This window comes from Coloeus monedula (genome assembly GCF_965178545.1).
Source record: "Coloeus monedula genome assembly, chromosome: 10".
NCBI classification, from domain to species: domain Eukaryota; kingdom Metazoa; phylum Chordata; class Aves; order Passeriformes; family Corvidae; genus Coloeus; species Coloeus monedula.
In genome coordinates this window covers 19735753-19757590 of record NC_138790.1, presented here as the reverse complement: position 1 = coordinate 19757590, position 21838 = coordinate 19735753, and the positions used below count along the sequence as shown (strand labels likewise).

The following is a 21838-nucleotide window of genomic DNA, read 5'->3' as shown; positions in this document are numbered from 1 at the left end:
TGAGCCTGCCTAGAATCTGGAAGGCTGAAAGGCATGGCTGAGCATGCCAAGGACAGCGTGGTGTTCCCAGCAAAGGGAAGACTTTTGGGTTATTGTGTGAAGCGCGTAAGTGGAAGGTGAGTGCTCTGACCTGAGTGCAGCAGCTCTGGTACTGCCACACATCTGCCACCCTGGAGCCTGAGCAGCTCATCTCGGGCTGGAATGGCAGAAACGAACTGTAGGAACCAGGATTGTGCCAGTATTTATTATTTTTCTCCAAAGCAGTAAGTATCAAATTCTGGTTGTTCACTGGTACCTGCAAGGTTCAGCTGTTTCAGGAACAGCATTGCAAGCAGAAGCTATGCAAAATCATGAGATTGGTTTTGGTAGTGTCCTGTACTTGTGAGAAATGTGTATTTGATTCTTTGCTTTTCAGACATTTGAACCCTTAGTTTCCATGTGTAACTCGAATTTAGGGGTATTTTCCAACCTTAACAAATCTCTTGTGTGTCAGATGCCTGGCACATGTTTCTTATTGAGAAAAAGAACTTTTTTTATGTGAAAGATTGTTGACTTGAAAACAAAGTTTACATCTCACACATTCATGCAAGATCTTAAAATACAGTGGATTAGTAATCCTCAACGTGTTCTCGAGAATGCTGTTGTCGCCGATTTTCACTAATTTCCTAATGCTCCTGTATCAAATGCATGAGGTATCAGTGCGCTTTAACTCCTGAGAGTCCCCAGCGCTGTCACTTTGGCAGGCTTTGGTGAGACCGCGGTGCTGTGGATGAATCCCTGGATGATGATTCCTGGATGATGAAGCCCTGGATCATGATCCCGCTGTTTCCCCAGCTCCGCTCGGCTCCATTTCGCGACCTGCCCGCGCTCAAGATGGCGGCGGCCGCCCTCAGCCCGCACTGAACATGGCGGTGCCCGGGCGGGCGCCGAGCGGGGTCACGGGAGGAGGAAAGGGAAGTGACGCCCCCCCCGTCCCGGCGGCGGCGGTGACGGGCACGGCCGGAGTCAGCGGGGCTCCGTGAGGGACCGGGGCTGAGCCGGGGCTTCATGCGGGACCGGGGCCGAGCCAGAGTTCCGTGAGGGAGCACGGCTGAGTGAAGCTCCGTAAGAGACCGAGGCAGCCGCGGTCCCTCGGCCTGACCCCGCCGAGACGGGGCTCCATGAGGGAGTGGGGTCCGTCCTCGCTGGCCGGCGGGACAGCCCTGACCTGCGGGCGGTGGGGAGGCGGGAGCCGCGTTTGATGAGGGGAAAATCTCGTGTTTCCGGGACAGATAGCACCAGATCGGTTCGAACCTGTCTCCGAGTTTCGCCGGCCGCCCTTGGCGCCTGTGGTGAGGGGACGAGATCAGAGTAAACAGCGCAAACTGAGCTTACTGCCCTTTGGAGTTTGGAGCTTTGGCTTGGGGCTTTGGACGCTTTTGTTTTGTTTAGCTTTTTAAGGGATGCGTGAGCAGTGTATGAATTTTAGTTAGCTGGGTGTACCGAGTGTTTGGTCACTTTTATGTACCTTCCCTTGCAGCTGCAGCATGGCAGAAGCCTCTGTCTCTCCACTGAAGCACTTTGTGCTGGCCAAAAAGACCATCACTGCCATCTTCGACCAGCTGCTGGACTATGTCACCGAGGGAGCAGCGTTTGTGGAAGGTGAGCTTTCCCCTTACACACAAGGGTCTCCTGTCCTTTGCTTTGAGTATGTTTTATAGCAGCGTAATGTATGTTATATCTGTTACTGTGCTGTTTGTACAAATATGGACCTTCAGAAATAGTCACATTCTTCATTTGACACTGAGGTTTTTTTTCAGCTTATGCTGGAAGGAATGCCTGGCATGGCCACATACCTGAAGCTGATTAAGTCACTTGGATTGGCAGCCTGGCTTCCTTTCCATAAGGGTGAACGCTTAACCACTCTGGCCTTGTAGTTCTGTGGTGGTTTCTTTTGCACAGAAGGAAGGACAAACAGGTTCTCCCAATTTTCAGCAGAAAGGTGCATTAGTGATGTAATTCAAGGATCCACTGGTCACGCCCTCAGAGGTTTTAGCAGCGTGGAATGTGTGTTGAGAAGGTGCAGAGTTGGTTGCTCATCACCCTGCTGAGCTCTGCAGGGGGAAGACAGCCCAGCTTCGCTGGTGTATCCAGGAGAGGTCCTGGCTTTCCTTTCTGAAGGTGTCCCGAGGAGCTGGGCAGGTGAGCCCAGCAGGCCGTGTTCACAGGGTTAGTGGATCAGCAGTTGGATTAGCGATTGATCTGAAGTGATTTATGTCATGATTTCACCAGTGCTTGTGGCAGAGCTGTCAAATGATAAGGCCTGGTATCAGTGTCTGTAGTGGGGTTTTGCTTGTTTAATTTTACCACTGTAATTAAAATTTGCAGTTGGCATGTTAAGTACTGATTACTTACACCTTGTATCATGGAGCACATTCTCTGTATGTGATTGCTTTTATGCTTTTCATTTCTGTATTTAGCCACATACAAGAATCCAGAGCTTGAACATGTAGCTACAGAAGATGAACTAGCAAAAATACAAGCATATAAAAACAAGTTGGCAGTCATTGGAGAGGTGCTCTCACGGAGGCACATGAAAGTGGCATTTTTTGGCAGGTAATGAATGAAATTACCAGTACTTAATTTCTTTTTTTTTTTTATCTTGGGAAGGTCTGAAGTTGTCATCTTCTCCAGAATGGCTTTTTCTTTTTTTTTTTTTTTTTAAGATGGTGGTTTTGTTTGTTTAATATATTTTTTACTGTTCCTACTGAGGACTTTTTTTTGTGTTTGGTCAGAAGTACTGAAGAGCTAAACTTGGAGCTGTTCATATTTCTGTCTATAAGCAGCTGAAGAGAAACAGATGGTTGCCTGTTTGGTTGTAACATCAGTCTGATAGATCTGTGTGATGATTTTAAGGATAGCAGTAACAATGTGGTCTGCTAGTCCACTTTGCTTAAGGGAGATTGATTTTTCTGTGCTTACATTTAAACATGTGGTTACATATTTTTGGAGTATGAATCTTCACTGTTGAGTTCTAAAAATTATGTAATAGTATTGGAAAAAATGTGTACAATGGTGATCTTGCCTTCATTTTGCTAAAACTAGTTTAGTTCTTTAAAGAAAAACTATCAAAGGTTCTGGAATAAAGAAATTATAGGGTTATATCTCACCCTTGATGTTTCAAGAAGTTAGAAGTTGAATACAAGCTGTGATGTGTAAAGTTTCTTTTACAAATGGAAAAAGCAGGGAAAAGAGAACTCAACTCTCCCTCTAGCATTTTGAGTAAATTTGTGAACTATTGTACAGTGAGCACTGAACTTTTTCTGGAAGTAGCTCAAAAATGAGTTACAGTCTACGTAACTTCATGCTGTTGTGTAATAGTTAAACCTCAAATATTTATGTGTGAGGGGTAGAGGGTTAGTGCAAAGTAGGACACTGCTGAGAATGTGGAGTTGGTGGCCCATTCCTCTGAATGAGCACTCCCCACTCTCTTCTGGCTGCAGCTTTGTCCCCAAAACAGCTTGTGCTCTGTGGAGCTGATGCACTCCAATGGGGGTGCATTCAGTTCAGCACAAAGATGTGTTTAATGCTGCTGTGCTCTGCTCAAAGTGCTTTTATTTTCTATCCCTCTAGAACAAGCAGTGGGAAAAGTTCAGTCATTAATGCAATGCTGTGGGATAAGGTACTTCCCAGTGGGATTGGCCATACAACAAACTGCTTCCTCAGTGTGGAAGGGACTGATGGAGATAAGGCTTATCTTATGACAGAAGGATCAGATGAAAAGAAGAGTGTCAAGGTACTTTTCTTGGATGACTTCATGCCAGTTTTCACAGGAACTGATTCTAAAAGGGTCTCTTTTTTAGCAACGTTTTCAAGTCCAACAAAAGTATAAGGCTCCTTCATTCTGCGTTTTTAAGTTCTTACTGAGGAGGGAAGAAGAAACTAATGAAAGTGCTCTGCTCTGCAATTTTTCTTGGCTGTTTCAGAGAAGCGACTAACATGCGTCTCATTGTAGCATAGCATATGTTGAGTACTTTATAGGACTGAGCAAGTTGTGTTACTGATTAAGGATTTGGAGTGTGCCCCTCATTTGGACTTACGGTGCTCAGCTTATTGAGCTGCTTACATTGACATGTTTAACCTCTGAGGCAAATCCATGATGATGCTCAGTATCAGTAGCACGCAGTCCAGCCTTTTAGGAAACATTTGTGGCTTGAAAGAAACTCTTGTCTGAGTTTCAAGGCACAGCTTGTTCTTTAGATGCTGGTGAGTTGAAGAGCTTAAAAAAAAAAATCACAGCTATTCACCAGAACAAAGTATGAACTCTGTTACCCTCTACAAGATAGATTCTGTCCAAGTTTGAGAACTGAATTATACTGGTTTACAGACTTGTTTGAGGTGCATATTCATGTTTGTCTTCTCTTTATGCTCTCCCTAGACAGTCAATCAGCTGGCTCATGCACTTCACATGGATAAAGATTTGAAGGCTGGCTGTCTCGTCCATGTCTTTTGGCCCAAGTCAAAGTGTGCCCTGCTGAGAGATGATTTGGTTTTAGTGGACAGGTATCTTTTCTGTTTTAGTAAATGTTTTCCTAAGGATACGAGCCATTACAATGTTTAGAAAAGAGATTGGTTTAGATTCAAAATTATTGAAAGGCTTTTTTGTTTGAAAGGACAGAGTTTGTTCTTATATACTGCTAGTCATCACCCTCCTGATTCTGTCCTTGTAGCAGTTGGAACAGACAAGTGTCTTGTGACTGAGCTGAATAAGGGAATAACTTCTGGCTGAGGATACTCTACCTTTAAAACAAACAGTATGGAAGTGTGAGTAGGGTTGTTGCAGCAACAGCCTTTTGCCCATTTCCTTTCTTGAAATGCTTCAGACTGATCATGTGAAGTATAAACAATGTGGACTTCATTTTTAAAAGCTTCTGATAAGAGTTGCAGTGCCTACATGCCAAAGTAATGGCTGACCTCAAAATGTAGTTGTGACTCTGTCAGCTGTGTGTGCTCTGTGTTAGGCTGACATTTCCTACGTGTTGGTGTGTTTAAAGGATGCTGGAAGTGGTTGCTTTGTCCATGCCAAATGCCCTTATTTCTGGCCACTGCAGTATAACCTCTTAATAGCTTTTCAGACTTCCAGGTGATCTGTACCTAACGTGTAAATCAATAAATACTGAATTTGAAAGTAATTCACACAGGTGTCAGTAAATTTTTAAGTATGATTTCTTCAACAAAACAACACTCAGAGTGTGTTCTAATAAATTGTAGTGGTTTTTGTTCCATCTTTGTCTTGTACTTTGAAATCACTGGGAGTTTGTCATTTTCTACAGTGCGTTTGATCTACACAGCCTCAGTTGCTAAAGGTAAAAAGTAAAGGGAAAATAAAAGAGCATAGATTCTGAGAGAGCAGGTACTTGAAAAGAGCAAATCATCCTTTTACTGTTAAATAGAGAAAATTTGTACTAGCAATAATTTAGGTGTTGCAAACATGACTTAATGCTCATATTCCACTTTATGGTTTTTTTTAAACTGACGGCCCTATAGTTTTAGCTTCATTTTCACTTCCTATTAAACCTATGCACAGCTTGTGTAGCATATTGCTTTAAACTTGGACTTTATTAATGAAAAAAATATTTTATGAACAACTCTCTCTCTTCTGATTCAAATTACAGTCCAAGAAGGGAAACCATTGTGTGAGCCTGTCTGGGTTTCTGATGGATGGCCTGTCACTTCACTTGGCAATTACTTACTAATCAGAAATTTCATTTTGAATGAGTAGATGGTCTAATGATCAAGTGACTGATAAATTCTAGATGGTAACTGGTTTTTGCAGTGTTTACCTTAAGTTTGAGGTAGGCATCAGCCTCAAGATACAAACCTCTGTAACTTCTTGCGAGGCCCTTAGGCATTTCCAGTCTATTTTTATCAGTTTCTAAAAATCAACTAGTTCTTTGGTGTGTAAATAGGAGTTTGTGTTTTTTTGTTCTCGACAGCCCTGGCACAGATGTCACTACAGAACTGGACAGCTGGATTGACAAGTTTTGCTTAGATGCTGATGTGTTTGTCTTGGTTGCCAATTCTGAATCAACTCTCATGAACACGGTATGATGTGCAATGTTTTTATGCTACTTCTTCATTTAAATATTCAGCAGTTCCATAACCAGAATAGCTGAGACCTTTACAGATGGTGAATCACTGCACTTAGATCTTGTGAATAGGATTTGGGGGTGGGAGGCAAGAAATAATGTATATCCCTCACTAGGAAAAGGAGAATGAAATTCAGATTTCTTACTGGCTTGGCTTTCTCTGCCTTGAGCGTCATAATTGTCCTTTCCATTTCAGTTGGTTTTTCAATAAATGGATGATGGAGTGCTTGTCTTGCCATGCAATTTGTGGGTATTTGTCACCTGAAGACACTTGTATTACCAAAGAAATTACAGAGTATTTCATATCCAGAAGTTTAGTAGAATACACAAAATAGGTGAAGGAAGTTGAGTTCCTGTCTTGTTCCTCTCTGAGGAGAGAGTTAATTCCCTTGATACACCTTGTGTTGAGGATGAGTGCTGCAGGTTCCCTTCAGTGGGCTGTGTTTCTTCTGAAGAATGTGTTAGCAATAAGCATTCATGTTGCAGGGTTCTGTGCAGTGTGGAGAGCTGAAGATATTTTAATGTCTTTGTTCTGTAAAGCTCTGTTTCAGGAGAGAGAAGAGTTCTCTGTACCTTGCAGCCTAAATATTGTATGACTTGTAAGAGGAGAACATTTAAGGTGGCCAGAGGAGCTGTTGCAATAATCAAAATACAAGACCAGAAATTTGGTGTAATTTTGTAGTGATCTCCAGTTTCAACTAAACTAAGTATTGTGGATGCAGGCCATAAAAGGTTTCTAAGTTATTAGGAGTGTGACTGCCAGAATGCAGAGTAATGCTACTGAGAAGATTCCTGATGACTTTTATTAAACCTGCTATAGACAAATAATATGCCCAGGTTGTTCTGAGCATAGTTCTGACCTGAAAGGTCTGAACTTTCTAAATACTGAGACAATTTTTAATACAATAAGAAACTGAGTGTGCAAAGACAGTATTTGTTTGCATTCTGTCAAATTAGAATAGTTTGGTAGAAGTCTGAGAAGAATGTGAGTTTAAAGACATGGCATTCCATCTTCTGAGCTGAGTACACAGAGAGTTAAATACAAGGGATGTGATTTAGAGGAAAAAGAAAATTCTTAAAACATTCAAGGCAAAAAGGATTTGGCACCAATGTGGCCATATCTTCTCTATTATGTCACATGAGTGACACTTTTTGGCTTTTAGTATGGATAAAATCTAGAGTTGTTTACATTATGTGTATAACACAGTTGTTGGGGTCTGTTAATTAAAGGAAAAAGAAAAAAATTATTTCTGTGAATGTCTCATTGCTATATAGAATAACATAAATTATCCTGCAGATAAAGCATATGACTTCTATGTTCTCATCCTCCTTAAGCATTGTTTTTGCCTCTTGCCATAACAGGTTTGAGAATACTTGGCATTATTCTGCCACACTACCTGGGATTTTTCTACTATTCCCTCATAAATTATCCTCAGACAAAGTTCTAATTTCTGCAGCAGTGATCTTGTTTGCACATGCTTATTCCCAGCTGATGGGGAATCATGGATCTCCAGTGCTGTGTCCAGGATATGTCGTGGTGTCCTGCTGCAGTCTGGAAAAGTTTATAGCAGCACAGAGATCTCTTCTGCTTCAGCTGTGCTGAGTGGGGACTCACTCCATCACGACTTACCCATTATGACTCTGTAAACAGCAATAATGGGTGGTAGGTGCAGGGAAGAGACCTAAATACACTTGATTTTGTTAAATTAAGACATTCATCAATGACTTTTTTTTCTGTGTCTCAACCATTTGTCCTCATGCAGGAAATGTTACTTCTCTGTAGTTCAAGCTGTTATCGCCTAGCTGAAGAATAGTTAGATCATGTGTTTTGTGAATATAAAACCAGATTTGACAAGGTTAGCAAGAGCAACTTGGTAGTTCAGATAAGAGAGACTTCATTGCTTTCATCGACATTAGTGTTTTTTGAACTAGCTTTTTTTTCTGTTTTCTTAGTTTGTATTTGTACCAAGTTTTAGAGGAAGTTGCTGTGTCTTTGACTTTTAGCACTCGCATCAGTTTTAAGACATCTGATGACTTTTGAACTACCCTAAGCCTGTTATGTGCTGGATATCTGTGGGTTTTAGTACTGATGAATTCTTGATAATAAACTTTTAAAAAGCTGGATAAACTTCATAATCTGTTACAGAAGAATGTGAGACTCTGGTTTGGATGTCTGGGGAGTTTTCTGTTTGTGTTTTAATTCTTAGGAGAAACATTTTTTCCATAAAGTGAACGAACGACTTTCCAAGCCAAACATCTTCATCCTGAATAATAGATGGGATGCCTCTGCATCAGAACCAGAGTACATGGAAGATGTGAGTGAATTGATGGCTTTTATATGTGTTGACAGTTAATTAATATGTATTAATATGGAAACACTAGCTTTGTTTTATTAATAAAAGGCTAAGTTACATGGTCAGGAAATGGAAATAACCTATTCCTTGTTACAAGCAAAAAGCAAACCACAATTCAAATGACAATATATGCAAGCAAGTAATAAAACAGGAAGCTTCTTTAGAACCTTTTTCCTCCACAGTTAAGCTTGTTTTTTAATCTTGTATTACCTTTTGTTTCTGCAGTGATAGTGCAGCCTGAGGGCACAGTTTATACATTTATACCTGCACAGAGTAGCTGGTAAAGTGCAGTGTTAGATGGGAATAGTTTGGATCTTCTGATCTTCCCAACAGCAGCCAGCTTGCAGTGAGAATTTTTTCTCTGTGTATGGGGAATGAAGTGTTTACCCCAGTGACTAGCTGAGATCTTTCACTTACATAAATACAGTTGTAAAGGGAAGTATTGTTGTGTACCAGGTCTCTTTAAAGGAGTGAAAGCAGCTGCTGCGTCTGTGGGATTGACAGGCATCTGCTGTCAGAGGGGTGGTTCAGCATCTGTTTCTGACTCTGATGTTGTGATTTGTTGACAGCTCAATTTTTGCCTTTTTTTCATGAGCTTTTTACCTTTTCCTTAGGTGCGTAGGCAGCACATGGAGCGCTGTCTGACTTTCCTGGTCGATGAGCTCAAAGTTATTGATCCTGTAGAAGCAAGGAATCGCATCTTTTTTGTTTCAGCAAAAGAAGTTCTGAGTGCCAGGAGACAAAAGGCCCAAGGAATGCCAGAGGGTGGTGTGTAGGAACTCCCGCTTTTCCTCAAATACAGAAAAACACTATAAAACCCGATAACTATATTTAAGATGCAGTCCCTGCTGTGAGGTACTGCTGTCTCCCTTATGGTCTGTTGTTTCACAGGTGGAGCACTTGCTGAAGGATTTCAAACAAGATTACAGGAATTTCAACATTTTGAGCAGATATTTGAGGTATTTATGATGGTCTTTTTAGACTGCCTGATTTTTATTGCAAAGGTAGCTTTTTCTCTTATGCTTAGCTTAAATTTACGGAGCATTACCCACATTAGCAAGTGGAGGAGTGTAAGGTATTTAAACCATCTGCAGCTTTGCCTTTTCTATGGGTTCTGTTCATACCTTCTCAGCTTGAGTAGCAGATAGTTGGAAAGGAGTATTATTTAGTGAGGGAAGGGACCCCAACTCTTAGCTCGTGTTTTGAGATGTCAATACCAACATAGTCTGTGTAAGAAGAAATTATGGTCTTGAAATGTGTGTATCACTTACAGCCATGTGCTGGTGAATGTTTGCAGTAAGAAATTTGGTTTCATCAATATAAATCTAAAAATTTCCTTTCATTTCTAAAGCCAGAGTTTTGAATTTATCACCATTATGTACCTTTTAGCTCTGTTACTGTGAGCATTAACACTCTCCTTGCATCCTTTGTGCTGTACAGAATCCACTCCTTCACCTCAGTTTATTCATATTCGTAGTTGGAGTTCACAGTTTCTACAGAAGTAGGGCTGGCTAGACAGTTGAGTGGTTTCTTTGTGATAGGATCCATTTGACTTGCTTAGTTTGATAACTTTAATTAATTATAGCCATTCTTGGATATGTTAAGGAGTCCTCTTGGGTATCCCTCAGTGGTTTTGTGTATGAGTATTAAAAAAAAAAATCAAACTGCCTCTGAAAAGTATTTGTTCTTGCATTACAAACAAACCCATTTAACCTTAGCAAAACTGCATTATGTAATGATGTGTGTATATCAGAAAGGTTTTAAAGTAATAGCTTGATTCGGTCTTGCATAAGCAAGAAAATGTCAGGCTAAATTTAATCCTTATCCACACTCTTACGATAGGTGATTGAACTGTTGAAACAAAGGGTTCAGGGTGCTGGCAGGGCCTGGCTCCATGAGACATGACATTTCTAGTGTTACTAGCTGTAGTCAAACATGCATGTTTGTTTGCAGTTTTTGTCCTCAGAACTATAGTAGACTTTGAGCCAGCAAGTAAAAAGTGAAAATTGGGCTTCCAGATCAGTTATTGTTCTTTAATGTATTCTGCCATCTGCTGTACTCAAAGCTTTTTTGACAAAATATTTTATCATTACAGTTAGGCACTCAATGCTTAGAATATTTCAATATGAAGATGGATGATGATCTATTAAATGATGGATGCAGTGCTGTGAGTGCTCAGCACATCTGTAAATCAGATGTCACAGACTCAAGTTGGCCACCACAGTGAGAAGTATCTGTCACAGGGTCACAACCATGACGAGTTTCTATGGCAGAGGCTGGGACAAGGAACAATTCTGTGACAGCACTGCATGGCCTTAAATCAACCTTTTTTCTTCTTTTACATTGTGTTATATTTGCTGCACACCTGACTCCAACAGTGAGGGTGGATTCTGTAGTGTTTTTCCCTGCTCAGCTGTGATTCATCCTAAAATCTTTATTAATGGCTTTGAATAGGAGTGTGATCCCATCATTTAAAGAGAATGACAACTGTGCTGAATTAAGATTGCCAAAGCAATTTAAATTTTGAGCTGTTGCAGCCTCTTTCACATTTAGGTTTTGTGGCAATTTCCTAAATTACAGTGGCAGTTTATGTGCTTTTGAAGCAAGGCTGAGACTAAATAGTTCACCAGGTCTGGAGTCTTCAGACCTAACACTCAAATTATTGTCACCTGAGCTGATAATGTAGTTGACATCAGCATGCTGTTGTCATCAGTTCTGCTTGCCATCTCTAGGCTCTGTATTAATGAAGAATATCATACTGCAGGGAGAACTTTCTGTGTGAAATCCTCACTGATACTGTGCCTTGTGCACTGGCAGACCAAACTCAGATGCTCTACAGCCTAAGCAGTTCTGCCTAAAGCACTTTGCATTTGCTCTGTTTCCTGACAGAGGAGCTGCAAGTCCCAAGACTCTTGGATTACACTCCAGTGTGTGAAAAGGAAGGGATGAGAGCACAGATGCTCTGTCTTCATCAGACACTGCCTCCTCCCCTGCCTTAGTCTGTCTTGCCTTTAGCTCCTTGTCCCTGTAGAGGTGCCCTGCTCAGACTTCCCAAACTTCTCTCACTTTTTTGTCCAGCTCACATCTCTAAGTAAGCTGCCACCTCACTTACGGACCTGTCCACATGTGCCTTGTTCCCCCTGGCTATATCTGCTGGGTTTGCTCCTCCTGGATTCTCTCACCCTGCTTTTGTCTTGACTAAAATTGGACAGCTTTTTCCTCTTTTCCATATGGGCTGAGAAGAGGAACTGTTACTTCTCCAGTACTTCCACATTCCTGATTTTAGTATCAGTTCCCTGATGGGAAAGCCTGTTCATTCCTGAGGACTGATATGAGCTCATTATAGCTAGAATCTTAAAAAAAAAAAAAAATCTAGACCCACCAGTGCTGGTTAGTTGTGATACGAGAAAAATTTGGACTATTTTTGAAGGGCTTGTATGATTTATGTAGACTTTTGTGTGAGGGTAAAAATCTTTCCAAAACTAGATGAAGCATGTTTGCAAAGCGCAGGGTGGTTGAAGTTGCTAAAAGAAAAACTGGTGCAGGCATTACTTGAAACACTTGCAGGCAGTGGGAAATTAAGATTTTAGAGATTCATGTAGTAGCTTTAAAAAATGATGCTACTATGTATGTGAGCTGTATTACAACAAAGGAAAAGGAGGGAGGCAGTCTTAAAGCATTGAATTCTTGGATCAATTCTGAATTTTTATGTTGGGGAATAACAGAAAGTAGTTGGTGTATTTCCTGAAGTTGTACAGTGAGATACATAGAATGCCTTACTAAAATACCAAAGAAATGCCTGCACCCTGCACTGTGTGCAGTAGTGCTTAGTGGATATCCTACATAAAACCAACCCCACTGTGCCTTAGGTTATGGTACTTCTCAAGTTTCTTAAAAATACTGGCAGCAGAAGTGTTGTGGGAAGTGGTGGAGGAGGGAGGCAGGGTGGAAGAGTACTCCTGGCTGTAAATGGGAGCGAAGGCAGAGCCAGAATGAGGCAGCTGCTGCCGAGCCCTTCCCCAGCACTGCCCGGGGATGGAGTACGGAACCCGCTGAGCATCTGACGACTGTCCTGTGATACCGGCAGTGGGCTGGAAGGTGACTGGTTTGGGTTAGGCTATTGAAACATACTTTAATCTTTGTTTCACTAAATACTTACGTACAGACTAACGGCAAAACTGCTGCTGCCCCCTCTTACCTTTCACTGTCATTTAACTAACCTTTGTGTTTTTCCTAGTGCTCTAACTTGGATTTTCTGATTGTGTTGTGAGTGACTGTCATCCTTTTACCTACCACATACTAACGTTGGGAAGACTCTGCTCTGTACCTAGTCTGGCTCTTACAATGTGCTGATATTTAAGAAACTCTGGCTTTTCATTGCTGATTTCTAGATCTGCTTCATCGAGGAACAGGGACAGTTTTACCCATTTTTTTAATTTTGTTTTCATCTATTATTTTTACATAGCTGAAATTTGTTATTACAGCATACGCTAAGGTCATAGGCAGGTCTTCTAAAAGTAATCCAAACCTGTGCCATGAAAGGTAAATCCACAGATGAAGAACAATTTAAAAATCCCATAGATCTGATTTAAGGAAATCAGCTGCTTGCTTTCTTCCCCTCAAACACAAGATCTCTTCAGTTACTGTCCTGTATTTCTGAATTTCTGTTCAATATTGAAGATTGATTAGAAATTATATCATTAGAGCATTTCCTACCTACTCATTTAAGACTTCAATAATATACAAACAAGCTGATATTTTAAGGACTACTTAACTTTTGTTTATCCCATGAGAAAACCCTTGTTTGTTATTCCTAATTGTGTATTTTGTTCCTGGATGATCAGTATTGATGTGAGAATGCCACATTTTATTGACAATTACCTCTTGAAACTAGGTGTAGTGCAACAGAGAAAACTCAAGCCAGGCCACATTGCCAGCATTCATATTTGACATTTGTAATTCCAAAAATAGATGGTTTTGAAAATTTCCTGAAGAGATAGATTTATGTATTCATCTGAGTTTTCTTTTTCTTTACATTATTCATTTATTTTAAAAGAATGAATACCTATGCACATTACTGTGAGTGGACATGAAGGCAGATTTGCTGCTATAGACTCATTTGATATTTCAGTTTCTATTGTCTTTTAATTTCTTTATACTTTCTTCCTTTTTACTTCCCACTGGTTTAAGTTCATGGTAAAATTGGCAGCATGTGCTTTCTGACAGTGAAATTCCTGATTGTGTTGGCATGGAATTGCAGTAATGTGTTGTGGCTTGGGCCCCTCGCAGGAGTGTATCTCGCAGTCAGCCGTGAAAACCAAGTTTGAACAGCACACTATCAGAGCTAAACAGATAATAGATACTGTGAAAAACATTATGGACACCATAAACGTGGCAGCAGCAGAGAAAAGGTAGGTGGGTCAGAGGGCTGGTTGGCTTTGGTTTTTCCAGATGATCTGAGGAGCCATTTCTGCGCTGGTGATTTTCTTGGGCCATTATGGACTTTAAAATTCCCTTTTCTGCTGGGTAAGAAACAGACAATTTCCCTGGTGTGTCCAAATGTCAGTCTTACCATTGTTCATGTGCCCACTCAGTTGTGTTCTTGGTCTGTGACTTCTGTACAGGGATCTTGGTTTGCTTTGTTGTTCTTCATTACTGACTTGCAATCCGTGTGTTTTCAAATGAAATATCTAAAATTTTAAGGTTTTTGAGCTGTACCCAGCATTTCAGAGGTGATGTTTGGGCCTGCTTTACTTTCATTACAGTCACACTGAAGGAAAAAAATGGAAGGATGTAGATGCTTTAATTTGCAAGTGATTAGAATACTGTAAGGAATGAAATGAGCCCAAGCTCACAGAGGCTTGGCCTCTGGCCCTTTCCAGATTGCATCCTTAAATATCTTTATTCTCTCTTTGCTCATGGAATCCTTTAGTGCTAATGATAGCAGCTCATCTGCTGTGTCTGGTAGTTTCATGTATCCTTTGAGGTTTGCATATGTGTGCAGTTTTTTCCTCACTTGTGTTGCCACCTTGTCTCTTGAACACAGTGAACTTGCTGTCACGATTAATCCTTCCCATCCATCTCCTTACTGCCTGTCAATAATGTGTCTTTGTGTTTCAACAGACTTCACTGTGCTGTCAAACACACTCATCCCCCTGAATATGTCAGCTTTTACAGACTGCCTGTTTACATACTGACTTGTCTCACATTGTCAGATCCCATGAAAACATGCTGTGAAATGTTTGAAAATATTCTGATACTCCTTTCTGTCAATGGATTTAACCAGAATGTCTGTGGTGACCCCTCTTAGCCTGAATTGCTGTTTGTTGTTTCTGCTGGCCCTTCAAGATGAAATTGCTCTAGATTTTCAGGAATTTTTGCTTAAGTGATAGGTCAAGGAATTCTAAGGATACTTGTTTGTGACAAGGTTGGTTTCTGCCATGTCCCCTTTCCTTTGTAGGGTCATCAGATCCATGTCACTTTTAAGGAGTAGTTGAGTGCTGTTTGTGAGCAGCAGTTTGGTCAGATTTTCCCTTTTTCTAAATCAGGGTAGACGAGTTATTAAAGGCCTATGATTACCCACACCTTTTTTAGTTGTAATGATGTGATAATACAGTGATAACAATTCTGACTTGAAATGCTGGTTTTGAGTTGTGTTTGCTCAGCACTTCTGGAGCAGTGCCTCTGCTTTGGGTAGCCAGTGGCCCTCGGAATACCCTCTGGCTGCTCGGAAACCATCAGCTGGATGATCCAGGCCTGGTTAAGGCCTTGTTTCCTTCTTGGGAGAATACATGGTAGTGATGGTGATTTCCTTTCTGCTGGGTTAGAGTCCATTCCATGGAGGAGCGAGAAGATCATAAGGACAGGCTGGACTTTGTTCGAAATCAGCTGAACATTCTGACAGAAGATACCAAGGAAAAAATCAAACGCGTTACTGAGGAAGTCGAAAGTAAAGTAAGTAAAGGCAGTGGGAACAACCTCCCAAATCCAAATGTTCCCTCCTCTCTCAGGCAGCTCCTTTTGGAGCCCACCCATCTCAGGAACTATGTTTGAAATATCTAGAATGTTCCTTTTTCAATACAAACAAAAAAAGAAAAAACAGAAGCTTGAAATGGCAACGTTTCCTGGCTGTCAGGTGATTGAATCATTTCTTGGGACAGTTCATGCAGTAGTCTATTCTCACTCTGTCTGGAAAAGGCAGCAGAAATATTTTATGCATTTCCTGTGTTCTTACAGGTGTCCTCTGCCATGACTGATGAGATTTGCCGGCTTTCCGTTTTAGTTGATGAATTTTATTCTGATTTTCACCCTTCTCCTCAAGTATTGAAGCTCTATAAGACAGTAAGTTTTTTTAAATGGTTTGAAGCCAGGCTCTTTCTTTCCCTTAATTTCTGCTTCTGTATTTTCATAAATTGCATAGATTTTATGTGACTTTGTCTGAACATTCCAGGATTTTTGCTTGCTGACGTGCATATCTGTACCCAAAACAGAAAATGGTTGAAAATATTTTCTGCTTTGTTTTTGGAAAGAAATTAATTTTTGTTTCAACCATCATTTTAGGAGTAGAGTGGTTCCTAATTTCTAGTCTTCACTTCCAGTAAATAAGATTTTGCATAAATAATTTTCACTACTCCTAACATTAAATAGATCCAAAAATAAAATGAGCTTGCAAATACTCAACACTTTTAATAAAAACTGGTTTGGCTTTTTTTAACTTCTATAAATTCCTCCTTAAACTTAGTGCTTTAAATTAAGGCATGTATACCTGTGTTGGCCTCTTATGCTCAGACTGTGCTGCTGACGATGACTGCCATAGCTCCCCCTGTAATCACAGAATGTTCTGAGTTGGAAGGGACCCACAAGGATCACTGAGTCCAGCTCTTAAACAAAGGCCCATATGGGGATCGAGCCCCCAACCTTGGTGTTGACAGCACCATGCTCCAACTGCTCGAGCTCCTCTCAGGCTCTTCCAGCCTGGTTGATCCCCTGGGAGTGCTGCATTTTCAGGACAATCTGTGCTGTTTCACCTCGACGGAGTATCCTGAGCAGGCCCCATGGGAGTTGGTGGGATGGCTTTATCCCTGTGCAGAGCAGTGGAATTGGCTCCCATCAAATGACACAGGAAGGGCTTTGCAGGGCAGTAGGTATTGGTTTGCTTTTCACTGTCACAGATTATTGAAAGTAAAGACTTTTCTATATGGCTTTTAATGATTACAGTCCTTGGGAAATCTTTCCTGTGTCACTTCAGTTATGTTTTCAGTCCCAGCATGCAGTTGGAAAGCATGGTATTTCCATGGAAACATGCTTTTCTTCCCACTGTAAGTAACAGTGCTTGGTGTGTAACATATTCCTGCTCCATATAATGTAACTGATTAGCTAAATACAAATTGATGAGCTTGTGTTCTTTATAACACTTGAGGAACTGAACAAACATATAGAAGACGGTTTGGGAAAGAACCTGGCTGAGCGCTGCTCCAGTGAAGTCAACCAGTCAATGCACCAGTCCCAGCAGGAGATTATTGGTAAGAGGAAGTAGGAGGAATGTTAACACTTTACATTTAAAGGAAGAAAATTTAAGAAAATTCAGTTTCAAAATAATTTTCTTTCTGATCGTGCTTAGCATTGATGCTATAAATGATTAAGGAAAAGCCATGATAGACCAGGACTGAGTGTTCAGCTCAGTCACCTGTTTCTGATACTAGCCAGTAACAGATGCTGGGGGAGAAGAATAATGAACCAGGGTAAATATAGCAATCCCTCTCCATTTTAGGGACTTCTGAGCTGATACACTGCATCTGGATTAATGTCTTAAGCAAGTAGTAATGGACCTGTCCTCTAGAAACTCATCTAATCCTTTTATAAACCCATTTAAAATTTGGCTTCCACAAGAGATATGCCAAATACACTAATTACTAGAAAATGTTTCTGCAGTATAATGCTCTCCCTAGGTCCCTCTAGACCCAGAATGCAAAACAGTTCATTTCATAAAGAATTTGTGCACTCCCCCCTTTTTTTTTCTTTATAAGTAGTAACTTTATTGCTCATCCATCTCTATTGATCTGTTCCTGGTAATAAAACATTCAGAGAATGATCATGAAATTATGTGAACCCTTCCATCCTCTTATGTAATCATGTTGCTGTTCCTGTGTGGCACCACAGAACTGATGGGTAAATCAGTTTTTTTTCTTACTCCATCCTTATCTGTTGACCACTGATAGAGGTCTTTCAGTTAACTTGCATCTTTTTTCCAGCAGTGCTTCCTTGGTGAGTTGATTTTCATGACTGTTTTCTTGTATCAGAGCAATAAATTCCCTGCTCTGTTAGGGTCAATCCTGCTGAAATGCCATTGATTTTACAAATAAATAAATAATGTACTGGTCAGTTTAGATTCTCTAAATTGACAAAGTTGGCCAGCAGTGCAGGGATACTGCTTGTGAATAAGCTGTTCTTCTAATGTTAACTCATCTTTACTGTTTGTTCTTATTTCTAGAAAATCTGAAACCATTGTTGCCTTCTAGTGCTCAGGATCAGCTCCACCTGCTAATTCCATGCAGGAAGTTTGACCTTAGCTATGATCTAAATTGTCATAGCCTGTGTGCAGATTTTCAAGAGGATATCATGTTCCACTTTTCTTTGGGATGGACTTCTCTTGTAAACCGTTTCTTGGGTCCTAAACAAGCTCAGAAGGTACTCCTGGGATTAGCAGATCCAAACCTACATGTGAGTCCTTCGGAGCTTACACTGCCATTGAGTGCCTTGTTTTACCTTGATGAGAATATACTGATTTTTACTCTTTGCCAGTGCTATTTGCATGCCTCCTGCTAAGTTTCCCTAGACCCATTGTGTGAAATATTTCTGGTGAGGGTTGTTTTTATTGGATTATATTCAGGATTAGAACGGAACTAAAAACGTCTCCTGAACTTTCTGCAGCTGTTACACAAGTTGGTTTTCCTTTGGATTGAACCCTTTGGGTAGCCTGTTCCATTTGTAACATTTGGATCCTTAGTTTGGAACCAGCCCTATGCAGACGCTTATTCTCTGTTGGAGGAACTGTCAAAGCCTCCACTGCTCCTCAGGAGTCTTGTTCAGATTTCTCTGCTGAAGGGTTTCCTTCAAGTAAATCAAAGCCTGAATATATGAAAATAAAACCCATCTGTGTAGTTCCTTAATGCTTTTGAAGACTCAGGCTGCCATGTTCCCATCTTCTAGATCCCTGGTCCTTTAGCCAGCACCCCGTCTGCCGCCAGCCTTCCCGCCATAACTCCCGAGAACGTGCCCCAGGATGACTTTATGGTTCCTTTGGTGTTGAGTTTAGCCTCGCTGACATCCCGGACCTCCATGAGCATCATCGTTGTTGGTGGAATGGCAAGTAGCACTGGCAGCATTCCCTGCTGGAAGGGATGGCAGAGGCTGAGCTGCTCTGTCCTGCTTGGGGTGTAAAACAGAGTGTGCCATGGATTTGACACTGGGCCAGATGAGCACATGCAGTGCCCTGGATACCCACAGTCATCATGAGAAACCAGGCTAATCGCTCTGAGGATAGCTGGGCATATTCTCTGTGCCATAAGTCTGTGTTCAATGCCTGAATTAAATGGTGATCTAATGGTACCTCCTTCAGTTTGAATTTAGTTGGAGCTCTGGTCCTTCTCTCATGAAAGAGCAGGAAGGCTTCTGTAACCTGCACGTTCTTTGTGCCATTGGGGACCTGCTCCTGTGAGTGTAGCTGTATTGCTCCGCAGTAGTATTATGGAAAAAATTCATTTTCTTAAATAAATCCAGTGGAAGGGCTGTGGAGATGATTTTAAAAAAGATGAGTGGAATTACATTTTACTCTGTAGGGCAACTTATTTAAGCTAACAAAGATTTTCTTTATCAGATCTGGAAAACCGTAGGCTGGAAACTGATCTCGTTCTCCCTGAGCATGTACGGGCTGCTGTACCTGTACGAGAGGCTGAGCTGGACCACTCGGGCCAAGGAGAGAGCCTTCAAGCAGCAGTTTGTGAACTACGCCACCGAGAAGCTGCAGATGATCGTCAGCCTCACCAGCGCCAACTGCAGCCACCAGGTGCAGCAGTAAGTGTCACACAGGCCGGCCCCTCACTGGGCAGGCCACTGGCACTGGCCCTGCACGATGTGGGAAGGCACCTGTAGTGTCCCTTGGCACATTTCAAACTCTCTCACTTGAAGAGAGTTTAAAATACCCACCTGAAAAGGCCAATACCTGCATGTGTGGGTGGCTGATTGAGGTGCTCTGAAGATGGTGGCTCTCTGTCCAGTGCCACGTGAGAGGTCATTCTAGTGGAGGCCAAGTTGCTCTGCCCTTGGAGTCCCTGTAAGGATGAGCAGAGCTGCTGCCCCAAGGGCTGTTACGGGCAAGTTCTGAGCAGCCAGTGCTGGCTCTTCTGCACTGCAGGAGATGAATTTCAGAGCCTTTCTGAATGAGCTACACGGGAGAGGTGTTCTGCACCCTGGGGGCTAGAGGGCGCATTAGCAGGCCTAATTTTCCGAAATAATAGTTTAATCAAAACATGTATTTTCAACAAGAGGCTAAGGAAGACAATCAGCTGGACATTGCTTAGCAGAGACAGGTGGGAAAGTGTTTTGGAAAGAGAACAGAAAAAAAGTGGAATAGTAAAAAGTTAAGCTTCAGTAGAGGAAAGAGATCCATCTCTGTGTCCAGCAGCTCTGTGAGGACATGGTAGAGTTGGACTCAAACCAATGCTCCAGTAGAGAGGAGAGGGTGCTTCCTCTCCTGCTGAGAGCTTGGATGCTGGCCCGGGCTGGTAACTGGGTTTGTTTTCCCTTTGTGTAAGGATGAGTTTTGCAACTGGGGTTGGAGCATGTGGCTAAGGAGGGACATAGGATGGGGTGCCCCAGGGGGCAGGTCTGGGGCACTCCTCACCCTGCACAGGACTCACATTCATGTGAGCAGGGCGTTGCATGTGGCACAGGGCACTGAGCTTGGGGGTGTGGGGCTGCTCTAGCACCTCCTGCCACAGCCAGAGCCCCATCTCAGACTTGTCCCTGTTAGTGTTCTATGAAAATGGCCAGGCACGATGTTGGCATAGACTGAGGTGTGTTTGGTGTGTTGAGGGTTTTGTTTTCTAATTTAAAAAGTACCCAATTTTCCTGCTTTCTGCTATTCTGTAATCCCATAACAGCTGGAGGCTTTGATTGCTCTGTTCTGCACACTGCAATGCTATGAGATTTTATTTCTTACCTTTTTTTTTTAGCATCAACTCCTGTAAATCGTGATTGTAAACTTGTTTTCACTTTAGGGAAATGGCCACTACCTTTGCTCGACTCTGTCAGCAGGTGGATATTACTGAGAAAAACCTAGAAAAAGAAATAGCTAGGCTTTCCAAAGAAATAGATCAGCTGGAGAACATACAGAGCAGCTCCAAGCAGCTGAGGTAAGTCTTGGTGTGACTGGCCACAAGCAGCTCTTAGCTCTGCTGACTTCAGAGTGATCAGTGCCTCCTATTACTCTGGAGTCGAACTAGGTTAGCTCAGGTGCAGAAGGGGATGCAAAGATACCCTGAACAGCTCAGGGTAAGTTAAATAAATGTATGCTGTTGCCTCAGTGAATTAACTAACCTCCAGAAATACTATTTTTTAGATAATTTTTACCCTATCTCTCTTTAGTGTATGAGAGAGAGGCCTTTGATGAGAATTGTAGTCTCCGGTCGGTAACTTGAGGGTGGCACCTTCCCAAAGCCCCATCCCCAGAGCAGAGCAGGAGAGCAGCTGTGCTGTGTCGAGTCACCCAGTGCAGTACTGGTGGTGCAGTAGTAGGGGTAGGCAGAGGAGGAACTTCCAGCAGTTGGTGGATCAGGGACTTGGCAGCAGCCTCAGCTGTAGTTTCCTGTTCTTTCCCCCTGCTGAAAGGCTGCCCTGGCTCTGGGCTGTTGCCTTCTGGCCTTGGGCATCCACCACCACTGTCAGGTGAATATCTGCCCCCCACAAACCTCTTCTAAAAACCTGCTTTTAGGTTTTATTAGTGCTGGGGGGTCTCAGTAGAGGAATAGAAATGAAACAGTGATGTCAGTCCTGCCTTTGGGATGTTCCCAGCACTGAAGTAAATGCCTTGCTTTTGTTTGTTTTACAGAAATAAAGCCATTCACCTTGAGAACGAACTAGATCGCTTCACAAAACATTTTCTTCAAAAGAGTAAATAAAATGTCATTGTGGAATGTTCCTGGTGCTCCTTTGTAGGGCAAAGTAGAAATTTTACAGGTGACACTTCTGCTCTGTGGAGTCACTTGAAATAATTTACATTTTTAATGTTACTCTGGGTGGCATTTTTTGTTGTAAAACTTGGACTCTGATGGTGAACCAAACTGAAGAGCTGTGGTA

The 21838-nt window shown here is 41.8% G+C and overlaps 1 protein-coding gene across 2 annotated transcripts; it reads left to right on the top strand.

Annotated features, from left to right (window-relative positions):
* Positions 1 to 964: 964 nt before the first annotated feature.
* MFN1 (mitofusin 1) lies at positions 965 to 21675 on the top strand. Of its 2 annotated transcripts, none has more exons than XM_082288123.1 (18): positions 965 to 1104; positions 1520 to 1641; positions 2460 to 2595; positions 3613 to 3775; positions 4418 to 4542; positions 5976 to 6084; positions 8336 to 8443; positions 9097 to 9250; positions 9374 to 9441; positions 13772 to 13893; positions 15310 to 15436; positions 15719 to 15823; positions 16902 to 17004; positions 17973 to 18202; positions 18692 to 18847; positions 19359 to 19555; positions 20761 to 20895; positions 21591 to 21675. In XM_082288123.1, exons 2-18 carry the CDS (start codon positions 1527 to 1529, stop codon positions 21658 to 21660), a joined length of 2223 nt encoding a protein of 740 aa, XP_082144249.1. In that variant the 5' UTR covers positions 965 to 1104; positions 1520 to 1526; the 3' UTR covers positions 21661 to 21675. The 2 variants fall into 2 exon arrangements, with proteins under 2 accessions (XP_082144249.1, XP_082144250.1); XM_082288124.1 differs by lacking the exon at positions 965 to 1104 and adding an exon at positions 1191 to 1331.
* Positions 21676 to 21838: the final 163 nt, after the last annotated feature.